The sequence below is a fragment of the Gastrolobium bilobum genome, unplaced genomic scaffold (assembly GCF_033153095.1).
Source record: "Gastrolobium bilobum isolate Gb01-03AN ecotype WA unplaced genomic scaffold, APGP_CSIRO_Gbil_v1 utg4957, whole genome shotgun sequence".
Taxonomy (NCBI): domain Eukaryota; kingdom Viridiplantae; phylum Streptophyta; class Magnoliopsida; order Fabales; family Fabaceae; genus Gastrolobium; species Gastrolobium bilobum.
Genome location: NW_026897021.1, coordinates 90,413 through 103,153, shown reverse-complemented (window position 1 = coordinate 103,153; position 12,741 = coordinate 90,413). Strand labels below are relative to the sequence as shown.

The 12,741-nt window shown below is 31.7% G+C and overlaps 2 protein-coding genes across 2 annotated transcripts; both read right to left on the bottom strand.

Annotated features, from left to right (window-relative positions):
* Positions 1 to 6,050: 6,050 nt before the first annotated feature.
* Positions 6,051 to 8,627, bottom strand: LOC133303501 (DNA repair RAD52-like protein 1, mitochondrial). Its single transcript, XM_061503418.1, has 4 exons — positions 8,381 to 8,627; positions 8,220 to 8,257; positions 8,028 to 8,122; positions 6,051 to 6,505 (listed from the first exon to the last, which is right to left on the bottom strand). Exons 1-4 carry the CDS (start codon positions 8,623 to 8,625, stop codon positions 6,362 to 6,364), a joined length of 522 nt encoding a protein of 173 aa, XP_061359402.1. The 5' UTR covers positions 8,626 to 8,627; the 3' UTR covers positions 6,051 to 6,361.
* Positions 8,628 to 10,407: 1,780 nt separating this feature from the next.
* Positions 10,408 to 12,171, bottom strand: LOC133303503 (GDSL esterase/lipase At1g71250-like). The gene is made up of 5 exons (XM_061503420.1): positions 11,910 to 12,171; positions 11,646 to 11,773; positions 11,271 to 11,513; positions 10,740 to 10,995; positions 10,408 to 10,628 (listed from the first exon to the last, which is right to left on the bottom strand). The coding sequence occupies exons 1-5, from the start codon at positions 12,169 to 12,171 to the stop codon at positions 10,408 to 10,410; spliced, it is 1,110 nt and encodes a 369-aa protein (XP_061359404.1).
* Between the last annotated feature and the right edge of the window lie 570 nt (positions 12,172 to 12,741).

The following is a 12,741-nucleotide window of genomic DNA, read 5'->3' as shown; positions in this document are numbered from 1 at the left end:
CTAAAAACTGAAAAAAAAAATTGCAAATTTTAATTAGATTGGATCGAATTTCGGTTTGGTTGATGAAAACCGATCCAATATATTAATTCCCCCTACCTACTTCAACATTTCCTCAATCATAGTCCAAAAAATTTTAAACTCAAGATTCATTAACTCATCAACTAAACTCAAGAAAAAACCTAACCACATCCCATCAGCAAAATTTCGTATGTGTAGAGCTTCATATTTTTACTTTATTGCCCAAAAAAAAATTATATCATCGTTTACTGATATTTCTGTATTTAAAAAAAAAACTTTACAAAGTCAATTTATACAAAAGATATGTTATTTGCACAATAACCATGAAACAAATTTTATGCTTTTAAAAAAAATCGAAAATCAATTCAATCCAAACCGAAAAAAATTGGAACAGATCGGATCGGATTTGAAAAAAAATTCAAACCAAATAGATGATTACGTGATCAAACCCTAACTCTTTTTCATCCATGTTTGGTCCATTGGCGCTAAACCTCTTCTCACAACACATGGACCTAGATTCCATGGTCCATGCTCTATAAAATTGCGTATCTGAACGGAGCTAGAACTAAATTTTTTGCAAGTGGCATGTCTTGAAACCAAAAACCTGAATTAGTCGACCATATATAACGTTTACATTAAATGCATATAAACTTTTTGAAGGTTTTTGGCAAGGGACTAAGGTATGCTGAAATATATATTCTATTTGAAAATACTACTTATGCACAATCACAAAATTACGATTGTTACATAATTCGTCCAGGTGATGACTTCGCATGAAACCATGTACCCGTGTGCGATTAGAATTCAAAACTATGTGGTCCCATCTCATCAACAATCGAATCCAAAATATCCATTATCTCTCTACAAATTGCTTTCAGCAAAAAAGAAAAAGAAACAAGAGAAATGTAGTCTATCGGTGGTTGTTGTCAAATTGCTTTCTCATTCCAAATCTAGGATTCAAATATTAAAAAAAATATAAATATCGGAATTCACTAACCAAAGAAATCAATTAGCACTGATATAGCTATTTTTAAAATTGGAACTAACCGATAAATAGATAATTGATGCTTTTTTTCCAACAAATTAATATAATCAATGTTGATGAGGTATTCCATCCGTTTTAAATATTAGTGGTATTAATTCTTTCATTTTACTTGTCGTTTTTAAAAAATAAGAAGATATATATTTTCTTAACTTTACTCTTATCTCCTAGTATCTCTAATAAATAAAATAAAAAAGTAAAAAAATTGATAAATGATAATGTTTAAAGTATTTTAATAGCTTTAATTAAGGTTAATTGTTTAGTAACTTTCTCAATATGTATGCAATAACCGTAAATGACATATATTTTAAAACAAATGTAATCGTTAAAAATTATTTGATGAAGTTTTGTCCGTCATGTTATACCTCGGGTGTCAATTTTGAGTCGTTGGGTTTGTCCATTGCGGATTGGCTAAATGCTGAACAAGTAATTAGCCCAACCTTGTCTTATGCGGGCTATTTAAAGCTTATGTTGGCTTGTATTTCTTTTACCGATTTATAAAATTAAATTTCAAATAATTATAAATAATTTGTTTGATTAACTTGCAATAAAAATATAAATTAATATTATTTAAACAAATTAAAAAAAAAACTTAAGAATTATAATTCGTGTTGAAATAGGTCAAATTAATTCAGACTATTACTTTTTATTTTTATTTTATTAACCTAATTCACACATTTTAACACTACAATTATAACTCATTGGTAGAGGAACCAAATCCCAATGTTGTGAGCCCTTTCTGTCAATCGGTAATAGCCACTAAATTGATTATTTAAATGAAGCCCAAGCAAATGTCATTGAGACAATAATTATGAATAGGGATTGGATAGATACGTGCTTTTTTAGTAGCATTAGCATACATCTCTATTCGCTTTAAACGGACGACGTTTGGAATTACAAGAACAAGCCCCACTCTGTTCGTAAGTCTATAAATAGGCCTTGAATACAAAGACAACGTGGCTAGTAAAGGTAAGAAGGCTGCACAAATGGTCCATGTTAAATTTTAGGGAGCATTTAATCTTATGTTATAGTGGGTCTCATCATGTGTTAAAAAATAAAAAATTAAATAAGAGACACGCTTGTCAATGTATCTATAATATAAGATAACTCTCTCTTATTACATGAGAGAATAATTTCTCTAAATTTTATTATAAATTTACTTTTAACTGAATTAATTTTATTAAATAAAATGTTCACTACGCTGAGGTTAAAAATAATAATTTGAGATGTGGCAATTTGCGAGTCACGTTGCATGGATATATTATTAATTTATTGTGGTTATGGGTTAGATAGCCTGTCAAGGGTCTACATCATATTAGATTTGACTTATTATATATAATAAAATAGAATATACTCAAACTTTTAAAAGAGTCTTTTTGAAAACAGGTTATAAACTTTTTTTTATAAGTCCAGCCCTACAAATTTATAGGTTAATTTTTATAACATATTATTTATTTTAAATAAAATTATTATTTTAATAATTTTAAATAATAAAATAATTTTTTTTAATTATTGAATGTTTAACGAATATAAATAGGCTAACAGGTCTATAATAAATATTTTATTTTTTAAATATAGATCAAATTTAATTTATAATATGAACTTATATAAAATTAACAGACAAAATTAACAAAAATTATTTTAAGTCAAATTCTGGGCAATGCGACCCCTAGTTGAAAATGAAGGGAATGGCAATGTGGTGATATAAGGAAAGAATGTGGGGTCTTTAATTGACATTGAAGTTGGCAAATGCGTATGTATGAGTGTATGACTGAAGGAGAGGTGGGGGCAAACAAACGCAGCTGTATCCAACTTAAGGAGTGAGAAAGGGAAAGAGAAAGAGTATGACCAACTCTCACTGCATAGCCAACCAATTACAGCGCACACCAAAACCAAACTATTTTTCTTCTCTCTTTTTCTGTCCCCAATTTCCTTACACTCACAAGTTACACACATGACATGAGTCATGACTCATGACACATGCTTCTCTTCTCCATCAACTTTACATCTTTATAACCCACGCATACAGTTATCGGTCCCACCCTACCCACTCATCCTCTGTATCACCACCACTCCTGAGTCTTGCCATCAAATATATATATATATATATAAAATTTCACTTATAAAATAATTAATAATTAAGCTAATATATAATTAACTTGACCTCTCAGTCCCATTACCTACATTGTATCCAGACTTAAGCTAATTTTTATAGTACTTGGTGGTGTGCTTGAAAACTAGATATCTATATAAAATTTTATTAAGTTTTATTGATAAGTTCGGTTTTACCAATAGATAGATGAAAATGACTATTGGGAGGGATGGATTTAGAAATGAGTTATTAAAGGGGTTGATATTAGAAAAAAATCAATATACTTAAATACTGTTTATTTTAAAAATTAAATGTATTGCAATTTTATTAAGTTTGAATGTGACACTTTTATACTATAAAATTTATTACAAGTTGAATTAGTATCAAATTTGTTATTGATATTTTTTAAAAAAAATAAACTATATATAAATAATATAAAATAAAATAAAATAATAAAATTTAATTTAATACTTAATTATATAATAACGTATAGATAGTTAAAAAAAAAATTGGTGTATATCATTAAAATAAAATATTACACACGCATAAATAAATGATGCACCACCGTAGAGTCCAAGGGTCCTGTAAGACCCCCTAAATCTGTCACTGCTTATTAATTCCAAAATTTTATTTGCAGATTTTATTTTATTTTTTAAATATACATAGTGGCATGAGCTTTTTGTTCCTAGACCTTGAAAACTTTTATTTCTCTAAAAATTAGTGTAATATATGAGTATGAAATATTTTTAAGCAAAAGGCATTTTTGTAAGAAGTGTTAATTTTTATCTTATGAAGTATTATATGAACATCACCAAATATAGAATAGTATTCTCTTATATGATACAACATTTAATATAATGTTGTCATACCAACATTGTATAAATTTTATGAGGTCTTTTACTATTAAGTCTCTTATCATCATGTCTTATCCTATTATATACATTCTTTTTTCTTGAAATTGTTATGATATTAAAGACTCTTACGTATCATTCATAAGTGTTGATGCCAGTTTTGGTCCCCTCAGCCCCCACCCATATTTTCGGACACACCGCAGCTGAACCCGTATAGGCACTGGCTCCACAAAATTTTCAATTTTGGAGGTTTCAACTTTGAATTGGACTGCGTTTGTAGAACTTTCAACAGCTTGAACTGGCTTTTTAAGACATACTATGATACTACAACCAACCCACTTTAAGACACGCTTGAATCGCCCGAGTTGATTTTAAAATAAAATGGGCCTAACAGTCTAACACTGTTTTTTATTAGTCATTAATGTCTCCACTCAAATGTGGATTTTTAGTGCCAATAACAACTGTGTTTCTCTTAGACGGGGCTTCAGCAATTTATTTCGATTTGTGCCTGCAAATTATAGAATTTATGCAACAAAAACAATATTTTATTTAAATTTATAACAAATACAATTAAAAGGAAATTTTTCTTCAGAAAAATTACAGTAATCTTGATTTACCAAAATTGTTTACATTCATTTTACTTCTGAAGTTAAAACTGATTACGCGTCTTTAACTTTTTTACAAGGTCATACAGAGAGGAGAGGTAAATCCGTAAATGTGAAAGTGTCTATTTCTATTTTTATTTATCAATTATTATTTCTTTTATAATAACATTTTCTTTTTCTGAAATTTCCATTATTTAATCGTTGAGACTAAGAAATGGTCTCTCGAATTATTGAGTCAAACACATTAGTTTCAGGATTTTTGCATAAAATAAAACAACAAAAATAATATATTTTCAGTAAATACTTTACAAATAAATTTCATAAAAAAAGTATGACTAAATCATGGAAGCTAAAATAATATGAAATAACGAATGTTTTTTTTTATTAAAATATAAAATAACCCTATATGACTAATTCATTGATGTTATATATAAAATCACAGGCGTCATGATCATTGATCAATTGACTATCCTGTATAAAAATTGTTTCAGACTAACCCTAAATTTTTCTGTTAACTATTATTCTAGTGTTTAGTTTTTTGGGATTAAGGTACCTTGAAATTTTATTTAAAAAAGGCTAATATTATGATTAGTATGTAACTGTTAATCAAACGTTTAAATAAGTATAATAGTGGTGATAGAATATAGCTAAACTATTTAATAGAAGGTATTAAAAAAAGAAAAAGTTATATTTACCACCAATTTAGGCTTATCATTCTTACAACTTGTTTAGTTCTGGTTGGATTAATTTGAAATCAACGGCTAGACTAAAAAAAGAGTAAAAACAGGTTGTAAGAGTAGTAAACCTAATTGGTGATAAATACAGCCACCTCTTAAAAAAATAAGAAAAAAGTTAGTTAAAGAGAAGTTGATAGTAAAAAAGTAGGAGTTCCAATTGACACTTTCGGTCTCATTTGGACGGGCTTATAAAAAAAGTAATTTTTATGTCTTGCTTATTTTAAAAACACTTTGTACAAAAACTAAAATTATTTAGATTTTTAAAAAAATATTTAGTGTTTGAAAAATATATTTGACTTTTGAGTTCTGTTTTTTTTATAAGCTAAAATTTTTAACTTAAAAAAAACATATTTTTAACTGTTTTTATGACTTCTATTTTTAAAAAAAAAAAACAGGCATCCAAACAATCTTTTTTTGAGAGGTGTTTTTTTTTTTTCTTAAAAAAAAAAAAAGCTTTTGAAGGAAAAAAACTCATCCGAAGGGGCGATCAAAATTCAAACTAGCAACAGTCAACTAATTCATAATTTTCTTTCCCGAGATTATGTAAATGAGACTTAATGTCTATGATATCCTGATAAATTTAATATCGTTTGCTATTTCATGATACAACGCAATGAACAAGATTATATTCCTTACAAACAGGTAACAAAATGTAGTAAAATTAGTGCATATCTTTTAAGCAAAAAAGTGCTAGTAGTAATTAAATGACTATAATGCAAGCAAATTTTGAACATACTTTTACCATTTTACATCAAAAGTGCAGCAGTATATCAATTCTCCCTACTGCATACGAGCGAAGCAGATAAATGAAGAACTACAAAAGATAAAGCATATAGCAAACGTGACATACAAGGGCTGAAGCATAGTAGGCCACTATCAAGTTACAAGTAACAAAATGCTTCTCTTCTAGTATTAACCAATCTATATGGTCTCGTCTAATATTAACATAGGCTAAAAGCAAAAAAGAGACAATGGCAACCATCAAGACATCGAACCTGAAAAGCAGAATTGCTTGATCATGATGAGTCTTCATGATAAAGGTGGAGCCCTAGCCCCAAGCGTGCACAAGCTCTACGAAAAGCCATTGCTTCTGCCTTCTGTACAGGATCTCCATAACTTGTGTCATCTACTGAAGCAGTACCGGTAGATTCCCTAAATATCTAGAGAAATAAATGGGGGTTTAGCAGAAGAATGAATCAGAATAGAAAAAATTGAAGAAAGAATTAACGGGAGCTAACAAACAACTTAAGTCTGTTTGACTCATTTTCAGACTCAATCACCATAACCATATTATTTATTCAACATGTTTAAATATAACTACCCAGTACCCAGAGACTAAAATTAAGAACAAGACTCTAATGATAGTCCACACAGTTGTCTCTTGATCGCAAGTGAGGACTCCTTCCCCTTGATTCCTCCTTCTCCTTGGTAGCTTGCTAGGCGAATGCAAGGTGGAGGTTATCAAGTGTTTAGGTTTATTTACTCAAGATTATAATGTTGTCTTGAGGTTAAATGTGTGGGGCGCAACATTGGAGGAAAGAGAGGTGGAAGATGGGCGACCAATAAATGAAGTAAAAGGCAAAGAAGCAAAAATGATTTACAATCATGTAAATGTAAACTTTGTTGTTGACAAATAAAACTAGATCTTAAGCTCTCTGTCTCAGTTTAGCTCCAAACTAGTGAGTGGTGAGTTGAATACTTTCATATGTTTTGAAATTATATATCTACACTCTACAGACATAGTTCAAGATTCTTTTACTCTAATTGTAGATTCATTTGCTCAGAATATTCATCAATCCAGCACAGTGAATGTTTGGTTGCTCACGAGTCACTCACCTGACTTATATGCATGATGAAGAAACTGAGTTCCGCATTATTAATAATCTACAATAGATAGGCCGGCTAAAGTTTCCAGAACTTAATTCTATAGATTGATGACTCATGAAGATGGCATTGGTACAGTGTGTTTTGAAGGTGGAGGATATATGCTTTTTCCATAGAAATGTGAGAATCGATATGCTGATGCAAGCAAAAAATTCAATGTGAGTGTTAGGTGAGCCTTCTGATTTATTAAGCAATTTTAAGGATCCATCATCAACTTCCAATTATCCTGAACGGTGAATATAAGTAGCAATTGTCAGTGTGTGTTTGGATGTGCAGCGGAAGAGGAACCGGTAAAAGGAGATTTCAAGAATAAATATTGCAGGCAGAGCAGAAGCCATATCACGTAGCTTCTGCAGACCCAAAATCACATTGGCAGCTCCCAACAGCTAAACCAAATACACAGTGAGTTCAGTTGTATGGAACTTGAAGTTTATATTAACAAAGGAAGCATACAATTTATAATTCAGCATCTGATACACAAACCTGAGAAATATATATAAATGAGCTTAAGCTACGACAAACTGACAATTAGTACTTTGAACCTCATCAAGGAAGGACTAAAGTCGATTCTTTTACAAAGACATATGAAGTAGTTAACAACACAAGCACATAACTTCCTTTTGAAATGATAAAATGTTATCATAGATGAATATATTAGCAGGTATAGAACACATGAAAAGAGTTGCGAAGAAAGTTGCAACTTGATTAATTAACTTATAATGATTAGAATGTGAAACACGGATATAGTCAGATAATGACATAAATGTTTAGAGAGAGATAATAATAATAATAAAGTACCTCAGCATCAGTCCCATAAAGGGTAACTCGGTAAACAACAGAGACAGACTTGGCATCAGCGGAATAGATGATGTTCCGAACTTCACCAGACCACTCTAAAGAATAAATTGAAACATATTATTAAATATTAAACCAAAAGAGCATAAAAGGGTAATAACTAATAAGTGCATACAATAATACATTATACAATACCAGGAGCGTGTAAGTTCAAAATGCGGTTCACAGTATGCCTGTAAAAAAGTATAACAATAAGAATATGGAGAGCAAAAAGTTTAGGGTTAGTGTAAGTGTAAAGGTAAGGCAATTAAAAACTGATAATAATGATAATAATAAGAAGAAGAAGAAGATTGTACCAAGGAATGTATCTGATGGGGAAGCCACCATCCTCATAGCGGGTTTTGACAAGAGAATCGGGGACTTTCTTGTTGAGCTCCTTCAGTATTTCAGAGAGAGGCCTACAGATTCCCGAACTTGGAGGAACATCCTCACCCTGTGGCTCTGATGGTTCAAAGTCCAACTTCGAATAAGACCGAGTGTACTTGAAACGACAGCGAACCCAGGAGGAACATGCCCTGCTCAATTTCAGGGATGATGCCATTATGTCATGTCTCAAAATACCAAAAATCTTCATATTTCAACGTTTAAACCTGGACTAATGGGCCTCACTTCATTTTTCGTCTTTTTATATAACCAATCTGGGCCGATTTATAATGGATTCCAAACGATGTAGAATACTATCTATTATTATAACTGTTTTTGGATTTCTCTAAATAAATTGAAAAAAATAAAATGAAACATGATGAAATTTATCTGAATTTGTTTTATTCTATCTCATATTGTTTTTTTCTCTCTCACAATTTAGGAACGTAAGTCTAATAAAGTTATAACTTTTATCATTTTATCCATCTCTCCACCGATAGAATAAAAACTTTATTCTATCAAATTTAAGGGTGTTCATCAACCGATCCAAATCGATTCAAACCGCGGTGACCGAACCGAAAAATCGATAACTGAATAAATCGAAAACCAAAAAATAAAAAACCGAAAAAAAATCACAAATTTTAATTGGATTAGATCGATTTTTGGATGGGTTGATGAAAACCGATCTAATCCAAACTGATCCAATATATTAATTTTCCTCTACTTAGGGATCTTTCCTTAATCATAGCCTAAAAATTTCTAAACTCAAGACCCATTAACCCATCATCTAAACCAAAGAAAAAATCTAGTCAGATCTCATCAACAAAATTTTATCTTTGTAGAGCTTCAAATTTCATTGCAAAAAATAAAAAACTATATTATAATTTACTAATGCTTTTTTATTTCAATTTTTTTTTACAAAGTCAATATATACAAAAGATGTTATTTGTACAATAATCATGAAATAAATTTTAGGATTTTCAAAAAACCGAAAACCGATCCAATCCAAACCAAAAAAAATTGGATTGGATCGGATCGGATTTGGAAAAAAATCCAAACCGAATGGATTGGTTTGGATGATTTTTACTTTCAAAATCGATCTAATCCAGACCGCGAACACCCCTAATCACATCATAAAATATTTAAACGACCATATAATGATTTTATTATTTTTATTCTATTATGTATCATCGTTATTTATTTTATTATACCCGCTGATGAGACCTTCAAAGCACGCTTTAATTCCCAGGTTCTTATACGTGAAATTATTTTTTATTCACTTCTAATTGTTGCTTGTCCAACTGATTAAGCGGTTAATAACGTGACACTAGCTTGTACTTAACTAGAGTTAAATTAAAAATTTGATCCTTTTCTTTTCTTTTCCCTTTTTTGGAATACAAAATTTGATCCTCTTAAACGATACCATTTTCGACTTGACTCTTAGATAAAAGAATTAAAAAAAAAATCAAATGAATCCTTATATATTGAATCGTTCCTTCCCTGCCAGATACGGTCATGATAAGCTGAAAGAAACTTTTTAGTGTTTTCTAGCCAATTCGGCAATAGAAAGACGACGAGACTCTCTCCTTCTCTCTCTGAGAACAAAATTATTCGCTCTCAATGTCACAATCAGTTGTTCAAACGTGTACTATCGCACCTCCTCAATGTAGAACACGAGCTTCACACTTGCCTCCTCCATCCTCTCAATATTTGAATATGTTTCAATATCATTCCATGTTTTAAGTCAGGGAGCGTTTTCCAACTGCAAATTATCACATAAGCAGAATCCTAAACTATAAGACCCTTTTTATTGGGAACAAGTCTTGCAATTTTTTCTTTTTCTTTTTTTAAAACAAAAAGAAAAGAGTAACTTTATATCAGTAACAAAAGATGTAGAATTTTACTTCAATTTAGGTACATGTGTTTCATAAATGAAACAAGAGTACTGTAAAGAGTGAATTTACATGAGGGCCATTTGTTGAATATTAATTGGATAACAATCATTAGGCGGGCCATTAACAGCTCTCCAGGCAAAGACATATACTGCTGATTGCGTTGGATGAAACGCATCCCAATAGACATACTGATTTCTGAATGCACATGGAACTTGAAACGGGAGGCATGTTATTTGGCCTCTATTCATTCCAATCCCACAACAGGCTCTATCAATGACATTAAACGCTGCAAAAGATAACCATTAGTCCATTAATACAATTTGGTCAAATTCATTCATTTTTATAAAAAATAATAATAATAATGCAATTTGTTTGAGAAGGGATTATTGTATCTTACAGTAGGCAGCAGGGTTATTTAGGACATCGCCAAAGACACCGTAAGTGTTACCATATACAAAGATGGCACCGGGATGGTTACTGTTCAGCTGGTCGACCATTGATCTGAGCCCTTCATTGAAGAATCCAACCATCTGATTAACGTTGTCCACACACCTTCCTGGCGGGGCTAAACCGCTGGCTCGTTGATTTGGGATGCAACCCAGTGGTCCAATTCCTGCTAAAAAAAACTTCCTCAATCCCACGCTATGTAATGCCTGCAATACACCACATTAATATAATTAATGAATTCGCTACAAATAAATCCAAAATCAACTTTAATTAAACTCTTTAAATTTGAGCATATATATGTGACGAACTACATATAGATTACAAACTTACAAATTATATTATATCTTATCGGCAAGATTTCACTTAAGTAAGTGTCTTATCGGTAAGACATAGTGTAATTTGTAAGAGTTTGTAAACAAAAATTTTATAAATATAATCTTCTTCACAAAACAATATAAAAGACAAGAGAGAGAAAAATTACCAGAAGTTGTCGAACAAAGCTATTAACAAGAAGATTGCCAAACGCTTGGGGTGTATAATTGTAACTGGAGCCATAGAAGCCAGGCTGGAGGTAGTTGTTGATGTAATCATTGCTTCCAATCACGACAACTGCTATAGACTTGGCTAAGTATTGACTCAATGTAGTTGCATTCATCATTGTCCTATACTGATTCAATGTGCTCTCAAAGTTCAGGACTTGCCGGCTCATGGTATAACGATCACCCTGCATCTCAGTATTTCAGCTTTTAGATACTATATATATATATATATAGATGAAACTCTATTGATGCCTAGATGAAAGCAAGAATAAAAAAGGTTAACAATAATAAAGACAAGTAGTGTGTAATTGAAGTACATAGGTACGCCCTGACTCATCAAGAATGCCAGCAGCAGCTGATGCATAATTGACTCCATTAAGTATTGTGCGTCCAACAGTGGAGGGGTCTGCAAAAGGTGGAGGAGAAGGAACACCAAGCAAGTCTCCTGTAAAGTTTAAAATTATGTGTTTAGAGCAAGGGAAGAGCCTCAAAAATTTTCGAATATCCATAAGGTTGATGTCCACATTGATGCATAGACAGCATAGTCAATGTAAAAGTAGATAGAATTTAAGGAAGTTTACCAATGAAGTCGATTAGGCATTTGCCATTACAAAATCGCCCAGTGGGACCCCCGCTGAAGTCGATGCCGTAAGGATAGTAATTTGCCCTTGCCACGGTGTTTAGGAAGTTATTGTTGCCAACATCAACCAATGAATCTCCGAAAACAAACAAAGCAGGAACCTTCTGTGAGTTTACTTCTGCCACCCCATCCCAGCATAGCAACAGTACAAGCATCGCTGCTGCAGTACTGCTTAGACATTCCCGTATCCCCACTTCCCTCATTTGAATTGTCAAAAAAAAAACAAAGGCGTAGTTGAAAATGATGAAGCAAATCTGACTGTGGAGAAGTAAAGGTTGGGATTGGAACAGAGGTACTTGTGGGTAATATAAATATGAAGGCAGTGAACTGGTATAGCTCATTGTCCATTCAGAAACGGCAACTACAAAAATCCAAGCCAAACCCATCAAGTATTTTGCTTCTGTGCCTTTTCTCATGCTTTTGGTTTCTCTTTTTAACTACCATTTTCCGTTTTCTTCTGCGTTTTGGTGTGTCCTCTCCTCAATTTTCATGCGCGCTAACTGTCACAATGGTTCGATGGGGGTGGCAGGTGTTGGGCTTCCTCCTTCAATGATAAGCCCAAGCCCATTTGAGGGGTTTCCTAAAAACCCTAAACCTAATTTCCACCTCCTCTATATATACTTATTAGTTGAGAGTGGAGGCTAGGTCAGATTTGAGAGAACAAATTTGAGAGAAAAATTGTTTGATTGTTTGAGTAAAGCTTTATGCTTTGCATTTGAGAGATTTCTAGAGAGAGTTTGAGTGAAACATCTCTAGGGTAGTTTGATTATCAC